Source organism: Podarcis vaucheri (assembly GCF_965113315.1).
Source record: "Podarcis vaucheri genome assembly, chromosome: 10".
Classification (NCBI taxonomy): domain Eukaryota; kingdom Metazoa; phylum Chordata; class Lepidosauria; order Squamata; family Lacertidae; genus Podarcis; species Podarcis vaucheri.
The window spans coordinates 65454451-65475148 of NC_138748.1; the positions used below are offsets into that span (position 1 = coordinate 65454451).

A 20698-nucleotide genomic window follows, 5' to 3' on the forward strand; every position below is an offset into this window, starting at 1 on the left:
CGCAGTCATGGGTAAATTTCCTCGCATTCCCTCCCCCTTTCTTTTCTAATCGAAAGCAGCCAAGGGGGGTGGTTTCCATTCGCGACTGCAGCACTGGCAGGGGAGGGGGCTGCTTAACCCTTTCCCCGTGGACTAGTTTTGAATTCACGGTTCCTCCCCTAAGCTGCTTCTCTTGGTCCCGCTCCGCCAGGTGGGAGATAAGGTCTCCCCAATATCTTTCTCCTTCCAAGCTGAAACATTGGTGGGAGAAGAAGCTGGAAGAAGGTAAGTATCAGAGATAGGAAGAGCCCTGTTCTCCTTACCTGAGCCCCCTCTTTTGCGCTGCACTCTCGTAAAATCACAAAAAGAGCCCATCTACTCCAGCATCCTATTCTCACATTGGCCACCCAGATGCCTGTGGAAAGCCCACGTGGGTTGCCATATGTCCTCTTTTTCCAGGACACGTCCTCTTTTTCATGGGTATGTAAAATGAGAGTCGTCATAGCCATCCATGGTTAAAAGCAGAAGTCGGCAAATATGTCCTCTTTTTTTACTCCTCAAAATATGGCAACCCTACCTGATCCTGACACAGTTCTGAACCCTCACAAAGCAATTTTCCTTTGGTGTCAATGGCTATTATTTACTGATAGCCCTTCTGTGAATGGGGGGCAAATTTAGGTGTATTATTATTATTATTATTATTATTATTATTATTATTATTATTAAATTTTCTATACCGACCTGCATCCAAGGATCACAGGGTGGTTTACAATATAAAAACACAAAATTATATAAGCCAGTAACGAACAAAAGACAATAACCCACCCACCCACACAACTTAGAAGGCTGTAGATTAATTAGCCAAACGCCCGGGAGAAGAAGAATGTTTTTGCCTGGAGCCTAAAGATATGTAATGGTGGTGCCATGTGAGCCTCCCTGGGGAGGGCATTCCACAAATGGGGAGCCACTGCAGAGAAGGCCCTGTTCTTGTGTTGCCACCCTCCGGGCCTCTCACGGAGGCGGCACACGACTAAGGGCCTCAGATGACTATTGCAGAGTCCAAATGGCTGTTGCTCCTCCAGGTAGACTTGGACCCTGGATCACCAGCAGCATAAATCAAAGATTTAGGCATGTGTGAATAGGTCATCACAGGCCAAGCACCACAGACAGAACCAGTGCTGTTTTTCTTAAAAAACATGTTTAGGGGTACTCTCATTTTCCGACTCATATTGAAATACTGCCTCTCAATGAGGCCAAACTTAGATTCGCAAAATGTTTAGGGTTATGCGTCCTCCCAGAAAAAAAGTACTGGACAGAACTATCACTACCAATGCGTGCACACCACTTGTCAAAGGTGTCAATCTGTTCACAAACACATTCCTTTTCAATTCGGCAAAGCAAGAAACAAGGACTGTCACTAGCATCTATCCAAGATGGAGAAAACCTCTGGGTACTCTGGAAGTATGTTTGTTTCATTTCTAAAACCTGTAGACTGCTTTTCGCCGAAAAGGCCCAAAGCAGTTTCCAACGATATTAAATCAAGCAATCCTTAAAATACAAATAAAAACAGCATAACACGGCGCTCTAGATCTCCAAGACAGATTAACCAATTCCTCAGAGCTAGAATGCCATCTCAGCAGCACACCCCTAGCAGGAGGGAATTCTAAAGTCAGGGCACCACCACCAAGAAGGCCCTGTCTCACGTCTCTGAACACACTTGCTAGCGGGACTGCGGACAAGAACACCCTCAGCAGATCTCAGAATGTGGATCAACTGGTGATGGGAGTTGGAGGTCCAGCAATATCTCAGGGGAGGGGGCACAGGCTCCCCACACCTAAAGTGCATTCATGACTAAGCCAACTTCCGTGTCTCCTGTAGTTCAGGGCCTCTTCCAAATACAAACCAATCTGCCCATTACCAAAAGCAATGGAGATTCAAAACCTGCCGGTTCAACTCATGCCTCCGATCATATGCTTCTAATTTAACCGAGGAAGTAAGGATTCACAACTTTCACCACTGAGTGAGTCATCCACACTAGAGGTCACCTCGGACATGCATGTTTCTCAATGAGCCACAGCTTTGTCGTCTTCTTACAAGATTCCCACGCCGATTGCTATACTCTTATATTGGAAATAAGGCTATAAGGAATTTTGAGGTTCTAATAGTCAAGGAGGGCAGGTATCAACACCTGTCAGAAGGACAAGTTTCCCAATGGTTGTGAGCAACTATAACTAAATGGAACCTCCATGTTCAAGAGATAGTATACCTCTGAAAACTAGATGCTGGAGTCAAAGTGACTTAGTAGCCTTCATGACTTAGTAACAGGCTTCCCAAAGGCATCTGGATGCAAACACATTGCCTTATCAGGTGGACCTGGTGCAATCCCCAGAGCCTATTCCCACATAGAGCACTCGCGATTTGTACTTTTATACATGGGTGGCAAACCCATCTCCTTCCAGATGATGTGGAACTCCAACTCCCATCATCCTTGGCCGTTGGCCATGCTAGCTAAGGCTGATGGGAGTTGAAGTCTGACAACATTTGGAGAGCCACAGCTTAGCCATGCCTGTTCTGAAGTCGCAGTTCCAAAATGTCTGGAAACTTTCCAGTTGTTTCCAAAGGGCAAATAACATAGGACAACTGGAAAACCCTCTGGGCACTGCTCTTCTCTCATGTCAAGTTGAATTTCTGCACGGTTGTGTCTAGGGTCGCACATAAGCACCACAACTGAACACGCTCCAAAGGGAGTTGAGTAACACAATCAGTCATAGCTGTACACAACCTACTCAACAGCAGGTCTAGAGTGTGAGGCCATTCCAAGTGGCCAAGATGTGTTCCCACAATTGTGCGCATCATGTGCTCCAGACCATGAACTAGGTGACCAATTGAAATGGAGAAGGTCAAAACATGAATTTGGAAATAATAGGGTCCAATTTTATGGATAGCCTGGCCAAAATGACAGACAGTATTAATTTTGATGGGTCTGCTTTGACTATGGAGGACACTGTATACCATCCTGTGGCATTTAAAACAAAAAATGTAGTCCCAAAGTCACTAGTCCTTTTGGAGTTCCAGAAACTGTGTCATGAATGGGAAACGGATGCACTGCTTTTAAATCCAGGACGCTTTCAACTTTGGAGAAAAACTAGTTTCAAAACATTCCCCTTTTTTTACAATGAAATGGATTCTTTTTTCATGCCTACCGCATGCTTCCCAGCCCGCCCCCCCAAGCTCCCACTTTCTTCGGCCCCCCCTCTTGAAACCGCCGGAAAAAAATCACCACCCCTTACTTGATTCTTTTTTAAAATAAAAAAATAAAAGAGATATATAGAGAGACATAGAAATGGTACATAACTTGGCAGGCATAGTGAAAAAGGGGGGTTGGGCTCTCTCAAAAACCCTCTTCTGTACAGACAGATAAGACTTTGGGCGGGGGTGCCCAAATCTACTCCCTCCAGAAAGTTCTCCATCTTGGGCTGAGGAAATTCAAAAACACAACATGACAGGGAGGGAGAAGAAAAAGAAAAATAAGAAGTTAGTGCAGTTTTTGAGAGTCAAGTCACTTACCAGCCTTCTCTTCGGCTTTATCAGGGGGCGGTTCTGCCCATTCATTTTATGATACAGTCCACAGGCGTTACACAGATAATGCCCCGTACCATCTCTCCTCCATAGGGGGGTCGAGGTAGCGCCACAGTTTACACACTCCCTGCCTTCTGGAAACAAGAGGGGACACAGTTCATTGATGGACAGCAAGGGCACAAGAAAATTAACAGGCGGGGGCGGGGAGAATCGAAAGAGGTCTTAGCAATTTCTCCACCTAGTTCAGGTTCCCCTTCCAAACTAGGGCTAGGTGAATCTCTAAACTTCACTCTCTCATTTCTCCAACCTTAAATTCTTGTTCCCCACATTCCTGCAGCGGTTTGTGAATTTTTTTTTTAAGTTCCCGTGAAAATTCATCAGCATTTCAGTGCAAATTTCTCCTGGAACATTTCATATTCTTTCTGTATAAAATTTTGCCAAGCGGACACAGTTTTGCAAGAGATTCCCCCTAACAGAATGTGTTTCCTATTGTTATTCTCCCTAACGCATGCACTTTGAGCCTACTTTCCCCTACTATTCAGGTTTTCGTACAAGTCGTTTGGGTGGAGAACCACATCGCAACATTCAGGGAAGCGCAAATTTCGAATGGAAGCAGAGTTTCCAGTTCGCATACTGTTTCGGAAAATGTGAATCGGGGAGATTCACATTAACATCTGGACTGAACCAAATTTCTCTCCTGTCCCAACTTCCAACCCTCCCTGGTAAAAGGCAAGCACGTCGGGAAAAGCTGGGTGCAATTAGACCATTATGCTTGCTGCCCCATTAAAAAAAAAATCTAGCAGGACCAGTGGTCAGGGATTGTGGGACTTGTGGTCCAAAAGAAGCTAGAGACCCAAGTTCAAAAACCCTGATTTACATTAGGGGTGGAGCCATTTTGGTTCAGTAGTACATTGTGCACGTTATCAACACTCCATATGCGAAGAAATAACTGAAAAATATACCCAAGACTACTATCAAACCTTCCACTTGGTCTGCTGAACATTGTATTCACTCACTCCACTATAATTAACAGCTAAGGGGGTGGGCTTTCTTTTAGGTTCAAAATATAATAGAAAATCATGTAAGCCAGTGGTGTAGCGTGGGGGGTGCAGGGGGGGCCGGCCGCACCAGGCGCAACATCTGGGGGTTAGGGTTAGGGGGCGCAAATCCACGGGTTAGGGGGCGCAAATTACTTGCCTTGCCCCGGGTGCTGACAACCCACGCTACGCCACTGATGTAAGCTGGACCTGCAACGAAGCTCACATCCACACCGTAAATTTAAAGCAGATTTAAAACACATGGCTTTCCCCCCAAAGAATCCTGGGAAATGTTGTTTATTTAGGGTTCTGGGGGTTGTAGCTTTGTGAATCCAGTTGCCTGGGTTCTTTGGATATGATTTGGATGTGACCAAAATGTTGCGTCATGGAGCATTCTTGCTCAATGTGCCTGCCAGCCCCTTTTCCAGAATATCTTGTTGCATTCCCCACTTCATCCCACAGACACTCAGCAAATCTGTGACCTCTGAGCATGCTTGGCTTTCAATGAGTTGTTTGGGGGAAAGTTTCTCCTTAAAGTTTTTTTTTTAAGGGCTTCTGAAAACCTTGGGATTCCCTTGAACCTGCTGATACATCCCTCTTGCGCACAGGTGGTGGCAATTTGACTACATAACGATCAGTGCTCAGAGATGCCGTTGCCATTAATATGCATGGGGTAATTGTCTCCCGCAAGATGTTGTCAGTAGTTCAAAATATACATATCTTAGTAGCTGCAGGGAGAAAATGACAGCCTGTGCAATGCATGCTGCTTTAGTGTTTGGGTGCATGGATTTAGATGTGCAGTCACTAGAGCAACAAAATGCTTATTACAGCCCTAGGGGAAGGGCCCCATAACTTAGCAGTTTTACATGCAGAAAATGTTGGGTTCAATCCCTGGCGTCTCCAGGTAAGGCTGGGACAAAACAGCACCTGAAATTCCATACCCCCCCCCCAAGTGTCCTTAGTTTCCAGGGACAGTCCTGGATTTACAGAAGCTAGTTTCTGATTTGATCCCAGAATGTCCCACTTTTCCTTAGGTCGTCCCTATTTTCTTCAAAGAAATGTTGGAGGGTATGGAGTTATGCAACCCCCAAGCCAATGAAATAAGTAACTATACAACCTTTAGAAGACATATGAAGGCAGCCCTGTACAGGGAAGTTTTTTAATGTTTAGTTTTTGTTATGTAAGAAGCTGCCCAGAGTGGTTTGGGCAACCCAGTCAGATGGGCGGAGTGTTGTTGTTGCTGCTGAATAGGACGTCCCCATTTTCATTGCAGAAATGTTGGAGGGTATGTGAGAATTGCTGCCAGTCAGTGTCAACAACACTGAGCTACATGGATCAATGGTCTGACTCAGGAGAAGGCAGCATTCCTATGTTCCAACTGCACATCATCACCGCATGCTCAGAGACTGGTGTGCTAGTAACTAGGGGAGAAGGTTTAGCCTTGAAGACTGACAGACGGTAACAGCTCACACCAGCAAAGGTATTCCCCTCAAATGCAGAAGTGACAAAATAAGAACAATTATTTCCTAAGGGCAGGTGCCAGGAAACAGCCTCCTCCTGTAAACAGAGTCCATTTGAGCATAACTGCACTTCCTTTTCCAAATCGAAGTGTGCTCTGTATTTTAATCACAATTCTATCCAAAATCTGGAGATAGATATGGGAAAGAAAACCTATGGCTCTCCAGCGGCTGTCCTATCAGCAGCCAGCATGGTCACTGGTCAGGGATGATGCACTCTGTAAATCCCAAGAATGTTTGCTCAGCTCTGGGACTCAGAAGCCTATCCAGATACGGCAGGTCACTTTTCTTAAACTTGTTCCCATACCCTCCAACATTTCTCCGATGAAAATACAGTGGTACCTTGGTTCTCAAACTTAATCCGTTTTGGAAGGCTGTTCCAAAACCAAAGCGTTCCAAAACCAAGGTGTGCTTCCCATAGAAAGTAATGCAAAATGGATTAATCCATTCCAGACTTTTAAAAACAACCCCTAGAACAGCAATCTAACATGAATTTTATTGCCTAACGAGAAGATAATTGATCCATAAAATGAAAGCAATAATCAATATACTGTACTATAAAATAAATAAGACAGTATTGTAGATGGTAAAAATTAAAATTATTTTTTTTCTTGCATGCCCTGATGATAGTCATAGTTTGGATGGGGGGGGTATCCATTTCCACAATCAATCAATCAGTAGCTGAACTGGGTTCCACACAGTCACAAAAACGAAGTCACAAGCCACAGTCACAAGTTAGTCCCATAAAACGAAGAACAAGTCACAGTAAAAAAAGAGAAAAAGCCACGCAAAAAAATAGCAAAAACAAAAGCTCCAAGTATCATCTGTGTGTTGCGTGGGTGCTTGGGACTCAACAACCAACAGACTCAACGGGAAGACTCTGATTAGCAGTGGGGTACTCAATTTACAAACAGAACTCAACAGGAAACGGAACATGTTCCGCTTCCAAGGCAAAGTTCACAAACCGAACACCTACTTCCAGGTTTGCAGCGTTCTATTTTCAAGTTGTTCATAAACTAAGCTGTTCTAAAGCCAAGGTACCACTGTAGCGATGTCTCCTCCAACACCTCTCTGATGAACATAAAGACCTCCTAGTCCATACCCTCCAACATTTCTCAGACGAAAATAGGGGCAACCTAAGGGAAAGCGCGACATTCTGGGATCAAATCAGAAACCAGCTTCTGTAAATCTGGGACTGTCCCTGGAAAACAGGGACACTTGGAGCGTTTATGTTCAGGCTGTGGTTCTGCAGAAGAAGAACGTTGCATAATGATGGTGCGGCCAGCTCAACACAGATGGCACCATTTTCTCAACTGATGGTAAGAATTGGGTCTTATTTGCTTCCTGGTAGCTTTTGTTTTCTCTGATCTGTTTCACTTTCCATATTGTCAAGTGAGGCAGATCTGTCCCCCATCACCATCCCATCGCCCTCACCAAGATCTCATCATTTCACTGGTTTGTTGGGGGGAAAAGCCAGGCAGCTTCACCTTGCCCCACAAAACCCTGAGTTGCTAGATTGAATCATGCAAGAGCTCTGCTTCCCTGCAGGTAAATAAACTAAAACGTGCCCCCCAAAAACACAACAACCCTCAGCTGCCAATATCAAAGCTAGAGTCCAATAAGGCTTATGCAGTTTTCATGAGCAAGATTTTAAAACTTTGCATGCATTCTTGGTGTTAATGCACAGCAGAACACAGAAGATTGTATACATCCTAATATGGTAGGTTTTACATTTGCATCATAGACTGATGGGAGCATGTGAAAATACCCAGGTCAACGCAGGTTAACGTATGCTAGCATTAAACATCTTCCTGTTGTGAATGAAGTTTTAACATACATTTAGGAAGAGGTTAGTGTAAATGTTGTAATAAATGGCATGTAAATAGCAGACACTTTTTGAATGGGCCAAGGAGTAAGAGACTTTTAAACCAAACTATCCTAGACGCAAGTACCTGGACTTATGCTAATACTATTCTAGGCTGCATCAACAGAAATATAGTGTCCAGATGAGGGGAAGTAATAGTCCCACTTTATTCTGCCTTGGGCTGACCACACCTGGGAAACTGTGTCCAGTTTTGGGTGCCACAATTGAAGAAGGATGTTGACAAGCTGGAACGTGTGCGGAGGAGGGTGACCAAGATGTTCAAGGGTCTGTAAACCAAGCCTTATGAGGAACAGTTGAGGGAATTGGGTATGTTCAGCCTGGGAAAGTGGAGACTGAGAGGAGACATAATAGCCTTCCTCAAATATATAAAGGATTGTCAAATGGAGGATGGAGGATGCTTGTATTCTGCTGCTCTGAAGGATAGGACCCGAACCAATGGATTCAAGTTACAAGAAAGGAGATTCTGGCTAAACCTCTAGAACAGCCTTTCTCAACCTTGGGTCCCCAGATGTTTTTGGCCTACAACTCCCATCATCCCTGACACTGGTCCTGTGAGCTAGGGATTATGGGAGTTGTAGTCCCAAAACATCTGGGGACCCAAGGTTGAGAACCACTGCTCTAGAAGAACTTTCCAGCAGTAAGAGCTGCTCAACAGTGGAACAGACTCCCTCAGAAGGTTGTAGACTCTTCTTCCTTGGAGGTTGGATGGCCTTCTGTCATGGATGCTTTGACTGACATTCCTACATTGCATGGGGTGGACTAGATGACCCTTGGGATCCCTTTATAATTCTATTATTCTATGAATCGCTGCACAATGCTATGCATGTTTACTCAGAAGTAAATCCCACACTATTCAACGGTGCTTAGGATTGCAACTAGGGATGGAAGTTCCTAGGCTGGTAGACAGAATCTATAACAGTGTCTGACTTGCACTAGAGCAATTTTAAATGTCACTGCTGAGTCTTGCAATATGAGAAATCAAAATGTGAAGATTTCAGAATAGGTGAAATATTATTTGAGTGTGTGCAATATTCAGTAACTGCAAGCAAACTCCTGAAATAAACTGTCCATAGCAAACAAAGAAAGAGATTAAAAGATCTAAGCCGCTAGAGCTTTTTAAAAAAAGAAATGAAATAAACACTGGTCAACACCATCTATCAGTTTTGAATCTGCAGCAGTTGACTATCATACATCGGATGAACTGCATAACATGAGAAGAGCTGGATCAGACCAAAGGTTTGCCTCACCCAGCATCTTATTCTCTGCAGTAGCCAGTTAGATGCTCTCAGGAGGCCCACAAGTAGGGCATGGGGACAATCGCCCTCTCCTACTGTTGTCCCCAAGGCAACAGATATTTTACTTCGAATGTGAAAAAACCATCCTGCAAGGAAAGCGTAATGCTCATGTTTGACAAAAGAGGCTTAAAGACTCTCAAGGCAAATCTTTAAAAATGTAGTATAAACACTGACAACTAGGAAACACTGGCCTGCGAGCGCTCCAGTTGGAGAACAGCCTCGACCAAAGGTGTCATGGACTTTGAAGATGCTCAAACTCAAGACGAAAGGGAGAAATGAACTAAGAGGAATGCAAGTTTGGCAAACCCTCACCGTGATCAACTCCCAACCGGAAACCTACGTCTCCACTGTGGAAGGACGTGTGGATCCAGAATTGGCCTCCACAGTCACTTACGGACTCACTGTTAAAACCGTGTTTATGGAAGACAATCTTATTCGGCTATGAGGGATCTCCAAAGGAGAAGAAGAAGAAGCAACATTGCTTATAACGTCCCAAGTTCGAAAGCAGAGCTTGTGTTGAGTCCAATGGAAAAAGAATTCCAGCTACTCCACTCTCATCCGTGAGAAATGAAAGCCGCCTCCCCAAACGTGAGTCCCCCAAAACTGTCAAGACTACATCTCACGTCATCTCTGAGCATTGGCCATGTTGGCTGGGGATGAGGGGGGTGCTATAGCCATCAGACTGGGATTCACGTGGGTCCCTTGTTAAGCCCTGCTGCTCAGGTGAATCACCTGAAGTAGGACATTGGTGGAGCCACCTCTGCTGTCAGCAGCACCTCACATCTGCCTTGGATGAGGATGCAGTGACGACACCAACCCACCCACTCCAAGCCATGTACTGCTTCTCCCCCTCCCACCCCTCATTGGACACTGGGGTGCTGTTTGGGGGGCTTCATTGGGGGTGGGGGTTTGGTGAGATTTTTTCCAACATAAAATACAATAAAAGCCGAAGTAATCTAAAGGAGAGAGAAAAGAAACAAACCAAGAGGAAAAGAAAGGAAGAAGGAAAAAAGAAAAAAGAGGGAGCCATACCTTGGATCTCAAACGGAATCTGTTCCAGAAGTCCGTTCGACTTCTGAAAACGTTCGCAAACCAAGGCGCAGCTTCCAATTGGCTGCAGGAGCTTCCTGCACTCAATCAGAAGCTGTGTCGGACGTTCGCAAACTGGAACACTTACTTCCGGGTTTGCAGCATTTGGGAGCCAAAACGTTTGAGTCGCAAGGCATCCGAGAAACAAGGCACAACTGTATGTGTGTACTGTATATAATACCAAGCCCTCTATCACAATTATATCTTAATCCTTATTCCACACACAGAAGAGTGAACCCTCCCAGCAATCACCTGGGAGTTTCCCAGTCTTCCCTCAGCCTCACACCCTGAGGAAGCATCTCTAGCCTGCCTCTCATGAAGGTCCCTTCATCGAATGTCCATCACCTTCCTGTGTGTATCTTCATTTATTGTTGGGCAGTGTGTTGTTGATGTTGGGGTTTTGTATCTGCATTTCAGATCTTGTTGTGAGGTACTGTACATGGAAATTGTTCCATTTGGTTGCATCTCTTTTAATCTTTTATTTACCGGTGACGACTACGTTGTTATGTTGTAGTTACGTGTGTTTCTCTCATGCTGTACGCCGCCATCTGAAACCACTCCAAATGTCAAAGCGGTTTTCTCAACAGCCTTGGGTGGAGAGGGCGGCTGTCGAGGGAAGGGCAAGGCAAAAACCCAACTGAGCATGCAGGGCTAATCTCCAAATATTCTGGATGGTGGACTTTGCGCCGGTGCAGAGTTAAGAAATAGTTCTCGGCAATGCTGTGAAGACAACTTGCAGCTGAGAGAGATACATGCGGAAAATGATACCTTGAAATGGAAAGTTAGAATGTGCTTCATCTAGCTGGACCATTTCCAAACAAACAGAAGCATATCAGCAAGAAATGAAGGCACTGGTGTTTATCTCCGGAATCAATTTGTAAATATTCTGCCACAATCTATGGAGGATCCCCCTTCGGAGATTATGACCAATATCCAAGGAGGTTCCATTTCCTCTGTGACTCTCTCTCTCTCTCTCTCTCTCTCTCTCTCTCTCATTTTTCAAAGCCATTTAAGCTTCTAACCATCGACACATCCTGCGCCAGCAAATTCAGAAAGCTAATTACGTAGTTTGTGAAGTCGCCTGCCTATATATAGGATTTACAGGGCAGATCCATAAACAGCATGCTCAAATTCGACTTGCAATTTGTCCTTGAAATAGGACTCATTTTTCTTTCTCCCTCACCCCCTTCTCTTCCAGGACCTCTTCAAAGCAGCCCAGGTCTGCAGCACTCTTGCTACAGCAAAATATAGCAAATAATATGCCAGCAAGCAAAGCCAGCTGCTCATCATCAAAGGCCGCCATTTTGCCTTGCTTGTGGAAGGACAAACCCAGCCTTCATCAGCCTGATACTTTCCAGGTGATTTAGACTACAATTCCCATCATTCTTGGCCATTGGGCCATACTAGCTGGGGCTGATATGAGAAGGGCCTTTCCGGTGGTGGCTCCTAACATGTAGGACTCTGTATTGAGGCACCTCTGACCCCCTCTCTATGGTTTTCAGCAGCTGCACCTTTTCTAGCAGATGTTTGGGGAAGGAGAGAGATGATTAGGCAAATGGATTGCTCAGCTTCTTCTAATGGTAATTGCTATTTAATGATTTCTTATGAGCTATGGTGGTGTTAAAAAGGACTGCATTGTTTTAGGGATTCTATGTATCGCATCTGATTTTGTTTTAAACCATCTTGCGGCTTGTGCAAAGGGTAGGATATAAATATTCCCCCAAAAAATTAATTAAATTAAATTAATGGTCCAAAACATCTGGAAGTCACCAGCTGGGGAGGCCTGGACTAACAAGTGATGCAGCAATGTAGCTGTTTATTGCACTCCTTGTATGGCTCAGATGTGTTTGGTAGCCACACCAAAAGTTATTACATCTCCTGTGTGCACTTATTCTGGGTCCTAGGAATTATTTCATTTCTAACCTGCCTTTCCTTCGAGGCAGCATTCACCACTCTCGCACAACAACCCTGCAAAGCAGGTAATGTTGCAAGCCCAAAGTCTCCCAGGGTGCTTTATGGCTGAGTGCCTAGATCTGAACCCGGGACACCTCCATCCCATTCAGATGCACTAGCCACTGCACACCACTGCCCCCCTTTGTGATCGTGTTATGGAGGATGGCCGGACGAACTGTTACTTTGTCAAACTGAAAAATTTATGGGGCTGATCCAACATCCACTCAGATTAACCCAGTTCTTTCCTCTACCTTCCAAAACATCACCCACAGCCTATCAAAGCGCTCTTGGAAAGGTCAGATTGCAAAAATTAAATTTCATTAATCACTGGGAAAGAAGGTCAGGATTAGAGGTGCCTGCCTTCATTCAAGACCATGTCTCTCTGCCCTGCAGCAATGTGGACCATAGCTGTCAACTTTTCCCTTTCTTTAAGGGAAATCCCCTTATTCCAAATAAGATTCCTTGCAAGAAAAGGGAAAAGTTGACAGCTATGATGTGGACAGTCCACAAAATGGGGAGCTATTTCTGTTTCTTCAGTGGCTCGTAAACAAGTCCTCCAAGTGGCATAGCATACAAAGGAAGCAAAAGCAATGATCATACAGTTAAAAACCCTCAATAAATCTTTAAAATCCAAGCCAGCGTAAAGCCCAAGTACATAAGACCAGCATGGTAAGATTCAGATGTGGCTCTTGACTTGCATGGGCTACTTAACTCCCCATCCAATGCACTCTCATGACTGGTTTGGGAAGCAGTGAACCCGTGACGTCAGCCACAGTCCAGGTCTGCTCTGTGCCTATCCTGTTGTTTCTTATGAGATACTGCATTTTAAGAATACAAGAAGAACCAGCTGCTGGATCAGGCCAATGTCCCATCTAATCCAGCATCTTGTTCTCACAGTGGCCAACCGGATGCAGGATCAGATCACAAGAGCCCTCTCTCCTGCCGTTGTTTTCAGCAACTGGAACTTGGAATCAGCGCTGCCTCCAACAAAGGAGACTAAGTCATCCTGGCTAGTAGTCATCAAGAGCCCTCTCCTAATTTGTCTAATCCTCCTTTCAAGCCATCAAGTTGGTGGCCATCATTTCCCCCTTGGGGAGAGAGTTCCATAGTGGGATGCGTGCAGAAGTAGCTTCTTTCCTTTTTCCAAGCCAACTTCAATCCAAATCGGGGGGAAATAACATCAATGTTACATGCGCACACAGCCACTGCTCATCTTTCTCCTGAAAGACCCCTTAGCTCTCTTCCCACCGACAATTTATCAAAGCATAAGATAAAACACATCCCTCCTCTTCCCAAATATGCAGCTGCTGTTTTTCCTTTCCATCTACTCTTGGCAAATAAGAGACTCCTTATTAAATACAGGTAAAAGAATTGATGCTTTTGAATTATGGTGCTTGAGGAGTCCCATGGACTGCAAGAAGATCAAACCTATCCATTCTGAAGGAAATCAGCCCTGAGTGCTCACTGGAAGGACAGATCCTGAAGCTGAGGCGCCAAGTCTTTGGCCACCTCATGAGAAGAGAAGACTTCCTGGAAAAGACCCTGATGCTGGGAAAGATTGAGGGCACAAGGAGGAGGGGACGACAGAGGACGAGATGGCTGGACAGTGTCCTCAAAGCTACCAGCATGAGTTTGACCAAACTGCGGGAGGCAGTGGAAGACAGGAGTGCCTGGTGTGCTCTGGTCCATGGGTTCATGAAGAGTCGGACACGACTAAACGACTAAACAACAACAAGGTATCTTTACATAGGTACAAGTGTTTGTGCGAAGGGCTGTACACCCCTTGATTTGTATATAGTGTAAACAGGCACACACACTGCACAGGTGTTGGGTGTTACATGTGAACAGCTACGCGAATACACACCTTGACAGCGGGATCGCAGATTGCGCACGTGTTGAATGTAATGTGCGAATAACCCCCGGTGTGATCAGAGGGTCAGGCTCAGCCCGGAGAAACCCGGGTCAAATCCCCACTCAGCCACAAAGCTCACTGTGTGACTTGGGGCCAGTTCCTTTTTCTCGATCCAACCTGCCTCACAGGGTTGTCGTGAGGATAAAAATGGGGAGGGGGATAAATGTAATCAAGTAAATAAAATTCCTAATTAATATCCCCCAATGAATAAAACTGGATATCCACCTTGCTTCCTCCTTCCCCTAAGAACAGGCTGGCCAGCCTTCCCTTTTTTTTTTTAATTAAAGCTTTATCTCCAGAGAAACCAGCTTTTTACAGCATGCTGAGAATGCAGGCAGAACAAGTTTGCAGAATGATAAAATCGTAGAGTTGGAAGGGACCCCACGGGTCATCTAGTCTAACCCCCTGCAATGCAGGAATAAATTGAAGTTGCTCTTGAAGACCCAGGATTAGATTAGGCCAGTTTTTGTGTTTTTTCAGTTGACAGCACCCTACCTAAGAACCACCAACTCCAGTTACAGCTGCTATTGTGTACAACTTGCTGGTTTCCCAAAGGCATCTGGTCGGCCACTGTGAGTACAGGATCCTGAACTAGAGGAACCATTAGCCTGATCCAGAAGGCTCATCTTATGTTCCTAACCAGGGTTTCCCAAACTTGAGTCTCCAGCTGTTTTTGGACTACAACTCCCATCATCCCTAGCTAGCAGGACCAGTGGTCAGGGATGATGGGAACTGTAGTCCAAAAACAGCTGGGGAAGCCCAAGTCTGGGAAGCCCTGCAAGGATGAGGAAGACTGTGCCTGGGAAAACATGGGCAAGAAGGTAGATGAATGCTTCCCATCTGAGCATCCTGGAGAAATTAAAGCCGCAGACATAAATTCTGGGCGAGGAAGCCGGTAAGGCAGACTTCCTTCCAAGTGAAATTGAACTGCATGTTCGACAATCCTGTTTTAATTATTACATTGATCTCTTATTTGACCTAGATAAACAGAAGCAAAGCAACCTCCTTATATCCAGCCTAGATCTGCCTCTTCTTTGATGCAATCCTGCCCTCCACCCAGTTATAACAGCACTTATGAATATTAGCAGGTGATTCAGTTTCCTCTTATGACAAACGTGCCCCTGTCTGCAAAGGACTCGTTCAGCCAAATGAGTCAATTCGTGGGTGCTTTCAATTGAGCAAACCATCATTCCCAGACAGACTAATCTACCTGTTCAACGAAGGTATGTCTTTCCACAAACAGCAGCTATGCCCAGGTTGCATTTTGGGAAGCTGGGTTTTGAAGGATCACTGCTGCAGTTACTTAGCCAGATGGTCACTGAACCCGGAATCCCCAAGCCCCTCAGTTGTTTACTTTCTGCCCAAGAAACCATTCATAAAACCACACCTGATTTCTCAAGCCGGATAAAGGAGTTCAACTTTGCTGGAGACACCATCCTCTAATCAGAAAACCATCCCTCTAATCCAAGGTTAGGCCCTTGGAACTTGGCACAAGCTAACAAAATGAATTTCAATAGGGACAAAGGTATGGTTCTGCACTTAGGCAAGAAGGCCAGATGCACAAATATAGGATGGGCGACACCTGGCTTACTAGCAGTACATGTGGAAAGGATCTAGGCGTCTTGGTGGACCACCAGCTAAACATGAGTCAACAGTGTGATGCAGCAGCAAAAAAAAAGCTAACGCTATTCTAGGCTGCCTCAACAGAAGTATAGTGTCCAGATCAAGGGAAGTAATAGTCCCACTCTATTCTGCCTTGGTCAGACCACACTTGGAATACTGTGTCCAATTCTGGGCACCACAATTACAGAAGGATGTTGACAAGCTGGAACATGTGCAGATGAGGGCAACCAAGATGATCAAGGGTCTGGAAACTAAGCCTTACGAGGAACGCTTAAAGGAGCTGTGTATGGGTAGCCTGGCAAAGAGGAGACTGAGAGGAGATACGATAGCCGTCTTCAAATATCTTAAGGGCTGTCATCTGGATTATCATTTATTTTTGGACCCCACTTTTCTCCGAGACGCTCAAGTTCTCAAATCTCCCCAATTTTATTTTCACAGCTGCCTTGTGAGGTAGTTGTTACAGATAGGTAGCCGTATTGGTCTGCCATAGTCAAAATAAAAAAAAATCCTTCCAGTAGCCCCTTAAAGACCAACTAAGTTAGTTCTTGGTATGAGCTTTCGTGTGCATGCAGGTATCTGAAGAAGTGTGCATGCACACGAAAGCTCATACCAAGAACTAACTTAGTTGGTCTTTAAGGTGCTACTGGAAGGAATTTTTTTATTTTGACTTGTGAGGTAGGTTGAGCTGAGTGCTTTGGGGTCACCTAGAGCGCTTCATGAGGATTTAAACCCGGTCGTCCCGCCAGTCCTAGTCTGACTTACATTCTTAAATCAGCAGTGCAGAATTGTTCTTTTGTTGAGGACCAGACTCCCTGGATCAGAATCTGTCAGGGGCTGAATGGCAGTGGCACCATCTCTCTCTCCTGCCACCTGTCTCTCTCTCTCTCTCTCCCCCTGCCACCCCTTTGTTCTTCCCTTCTCCTGCCACCCCCTTCTCTGTTTCTATCTCTCCCCTTTCTGCCTCTTTCCCTCACACCTGAAACTAGGCTGAGTTTCCTTGGGCTTACAGACTTTGCACACCATGAGAGCTGCTACACCACACTGTGTCTCAGAGGAGTGGGGAGGTGAGCCAAGCTGCAGTAGCTCCCTGTATCCAGGGCTTTTGAAAGAGACAGCGTGATTTCCCAGAATGCACACTGTCAACCCTGCTGCACCATTCCTGTCCTACTTGTACTCTACTAAATTATCCCCATTTTACAGAGGAAGAACTGAGGCAGAGCAAGCAAGGGAGCCACGGGTGTGGCGGTGGCAAAGCCATCGTGGTTGGAATGCTTGCATTTTGGCCTCATGGCAGTCTGTGTGGACATGGCCTCTGTTGCGGGTTAGAAGACCTCCTGGAATTTGTTTGGGACAAATGTACAGTTCTCCACTTAAGGGACAGAAGTGTAAATTCCCTGGCTACCTCTAGCAGAACTCCCCACTGCTGTCTGCGGAGTGCTGCAGAGCTACTGTACAGAAATGGAAAAGTATTGGGTGCATAAAGAGAGGAGGGTTGTCCTGGAGTTGAGGTTTCCTAGCGCACACAGAGGTGTCAAAACAAATACACGGATGCCCGTTTCCTGGAGAGTAAAAACCAGGCCATGCAGTTCCAAAGAACAAACTGGGTTCAGCCCAACACATTTTGCCGCCTGAGAACCATTTTCCCCACCACCTCCCAATACAGTGGTATCTTGGGTTACATACGCTTCTGGTTACAGACTCCGCTAACCCAGAAATAGAACTTTGCTTCAGGATGAGAACAGAAATCATGCTCCGGCGGTGCGGCAGCAGCGGGAGGCCCCATTAGCTAAAGTGGTGCTTCAGGTTAAGAACAGTGTCAGGTTAAGAACGGACCTCTGGAACGAATTAAGTACTTAACCCGAGGTACCACTGTATACATTAAGCGGAGTGGAGAGGCAGTATAGTCTAATTTAAACAGTGGCAACAGGATCGTAGCAGGCTACGTTGGTGATGGGGTGTTGCATATAGCCCTGAACTCCAACAGAGGGGGATGGCCAAGGAACCATTAGGCTCATCTAGCACAGTATTGTCTACACAGGTCAGCAGTGGCTCTCCAGGGTTCTAGAGCACAAACTCTTCCAAGCCCTATGTGGAAATGCTGGGGACCCTCTCCACCCAAAGCTCTATAATCCCTCACACCTGACCAACAACAGAACTGGCCTACTGAGTTTTCTGTACTTGGAAGCACCAGAATATTTTTAGAGGCACCTCTCGTTTTCAAGGCTTGCCAACCGCAGACAATTAAACCCATCCCAACCCCTGAATATGATAGGTGCTCCTCATTTCAGGATACCGCCATTCCACAGCATTCCAGACAACAAAAGCCTACTAAGATGGAGTCACTCACGTTGCCGGGGGGGGGGAGAGAGGAAACGCATCACTGAAAACAGGGGACAAATCAGGACACAGATTTGCATATGTGCAGACGCTCATTGACAAACAACAAGTGTACTCATCATCGAACCACAATGCGTCTCACGGTAGTTGGGTAAGAATGGAACCCCAGATCAGGTAGTCTGTCACCTGTCCAGGTACTAACTAGGGCTGGGTGATATATCGATATATTGTGCAAAACCAGTTTGACATCCATATCACAGAATCACAGGGTTGGTGGGGGGGGATGACCCTGAGGATCAACTAGCCCAAAATGCAAGAATATGCAGCTGTCCCATTATCAGCACCACGTTCTAACCAACTGAGCTATCCAGGATGCTGCAATATCAGTTTCATAATTTTTGAGCTGGCTGCATATCTCGAATTATGATGTGTGTGTCTGCGCACTATGCAAAAATCACAATGTGAGGAAAACCGTGAAGCTAGCCAATGCCACTACTTAGCTCAATCTTTATTTCTGCCATCATGATACATCAGTATATCGTGATGTTTAGATATGTCACGACGTGGAAAACCAGATATCGCCCAGTCCAAGTACTAACTGCTGATGGGCAGTTCCTGCTGCCCCCTCTTTAAACCAACGGGAAAGCCCTTTCGAAACAGAGGAATCACTCCAAGCGAGGTCTGTCTTCTAATGGAGAATTGTTCTCTGCAAAGTAGGGTGCATGGCTACCCAGACATCTAGGCATCTTCTTTCTTTGGCCCCAGTGGAGGCCAAATCCCATCAGGATTCGTGAAGCAGAAGGAGGCCCTGTACTAGTTAAAACCAGAGCCAATGACAGGCAGAACCAACTGATTCTACAGTCATACCTCATGTTATGTTTGCTTCATGTTACGTTTTTTCAGGTTGCGTCCCACGGTGACCCAGAAGTACCAGAAAGGGTTACTTCCAGGTTTCGCCCCTCGCGTATGCGCACTAGTGCTAAATCACACTTCGCGCATGCACACAAATGCCAAATCGCACCATGCACCTGTGCAGATATGGCGCTTCAGGTTGCGGTCTTTTCACGTTGCGAATGGGCCTCCGGAACGGATCCCGTTCGCAACCAGAGGTACCACTGTACTTTTGTCCCCATGCTCCTGTTCACTGAGTTTTGCAAAGGCAACATGGAGACAAAGGAGGAGGAATCTGGTGGTCAATGTCATCCTCCCCCAAACTGGCTGCAGCGATGGAGGCAAAAAAGTGAAAGCAGACCGAGAGCAGTGTCTGGTCTGCTCTAATAAAGCAGACTCCATTGTGCAAGCTGACACACAAACGTTTTAGCCCATGGAGCTTGCAATTTTCACCACCACTCGCCAGGCCGACAAACGCTTCATCTCCTTTGCACCTCTGCGCTTCAGACTGCTGTTGAACACGCAAGCAGGAAACTCAGGGCAGAGGGAAAAGCAGAAGTCTGAACCACAACTCATCACCTCTGGCAGATTCCACATCCCAATAAAATGCCAGAAGGTCGCCTAACCGCCAGCAGACGCCGCGTCCACGCAGACTGCCATGAGGCCAAAATGCAAACATTCCAATCACGATGGCTTCGCCCCCACCACACCCCTGGCTCCCTTGCTTGCTCTGCCTCAGTTCTTCCTCTGTACAATGGAAATAATTTGGTAGAGTACAAGTAGGACGGGAATGGTGCCGTAGGGCTCCCCGTGTGCATTCTGGGAAACAATCCTGTCTCTTTCAAAAGGTCTGGATATAGGAAGCTGCCGGATATGGAAAACTCATCTCACGCTTCGTCTAAGAGACAGTGTGGTGTAGTAGTTAGCATGGGATGGGCAGTCTGTAGCCTGAGAAAACATGGCCTAGTTTTAAGTGGGAGCGAATTAAGCAGAAAGGAGTGTGGCAGAAGGGGCGGGAGAGAAATAGAGAAGGGGGTAGCAGGGGAGAGAGAGAGAGAGAGATAGAAGGTTCCCACCCCACCACAGCCATGTAGCCCCTGACAGACCCTCAACAGAATTCCTGATTTATAGTGTGAGTCAGATTAGGACTGGAGGGGAGAAACCAGGTTTAAATCCTCATGAAGTTCTCTGGGTGACCTCAAAGCACTACTTATCGCTCAGCCCAACCTACCTCACAGGGCAGCTATGAGAATATAATTGGGGAGGTTTGAGAACTTGAGCTTCACAGAGAAAAGTGGGGTCCAAATGTAATTAATGAGAATCCCCTCCACTCCCCCCTTATTGCAGCGGACTACCATGAAAAGCCTTAGCGTTGATTTGGTGCTTAATGCTCATCCAAGCTGTCTCAGGTATATTATCTTAGGAACAGCCGCCCACCTGGGTCTGTGAGCAAGTCCCCCGTTCAAATTTCACCCTAATCCTGAACTTCCCTAAAGCAAGAGACAGGCAGTCATTCCTTTGGGGTTTTTTCCTGAATAAAAGTTAAAACTGTTGCCTAATGCCTACACCCATCCCATTTTTTAATTTTTATTTTGGCTTCT

The 20698-nt window shown here is 45.8% G+C and overlaps 1 protein-coding gene across 9 annotated transcripts in view; it reads right to left on the bottom strand.

Annotated features, from left to right (window-relative positions):
- Positions 1-20698, bottom strand: part of GATA3 (GATA binding protein 3) — a 75964-nt gene that overhangs the window by 18546 nt on the left and 36720 nt on the right. For 6 of the 9 annotated variants that reach the window (XM_082239131.1, XM_082239133.1, XM_082239132.1 and 3 more), the window contains exon 4: positions 3547-3692. In XM_082239131.1, coding sequence (XP_082095257.1) covers positions 3547-3692 — 146 coding nt within the window. Of the gene's footprint in view, positions 1-3134; positions 3456-3546; positions 3693-20698 lie in introns of those variants that run through there. The other 3 variants (XM_082239135.1, XM_082239136.1, XM_082239137.1) reach the window with 2 other exon arrangements.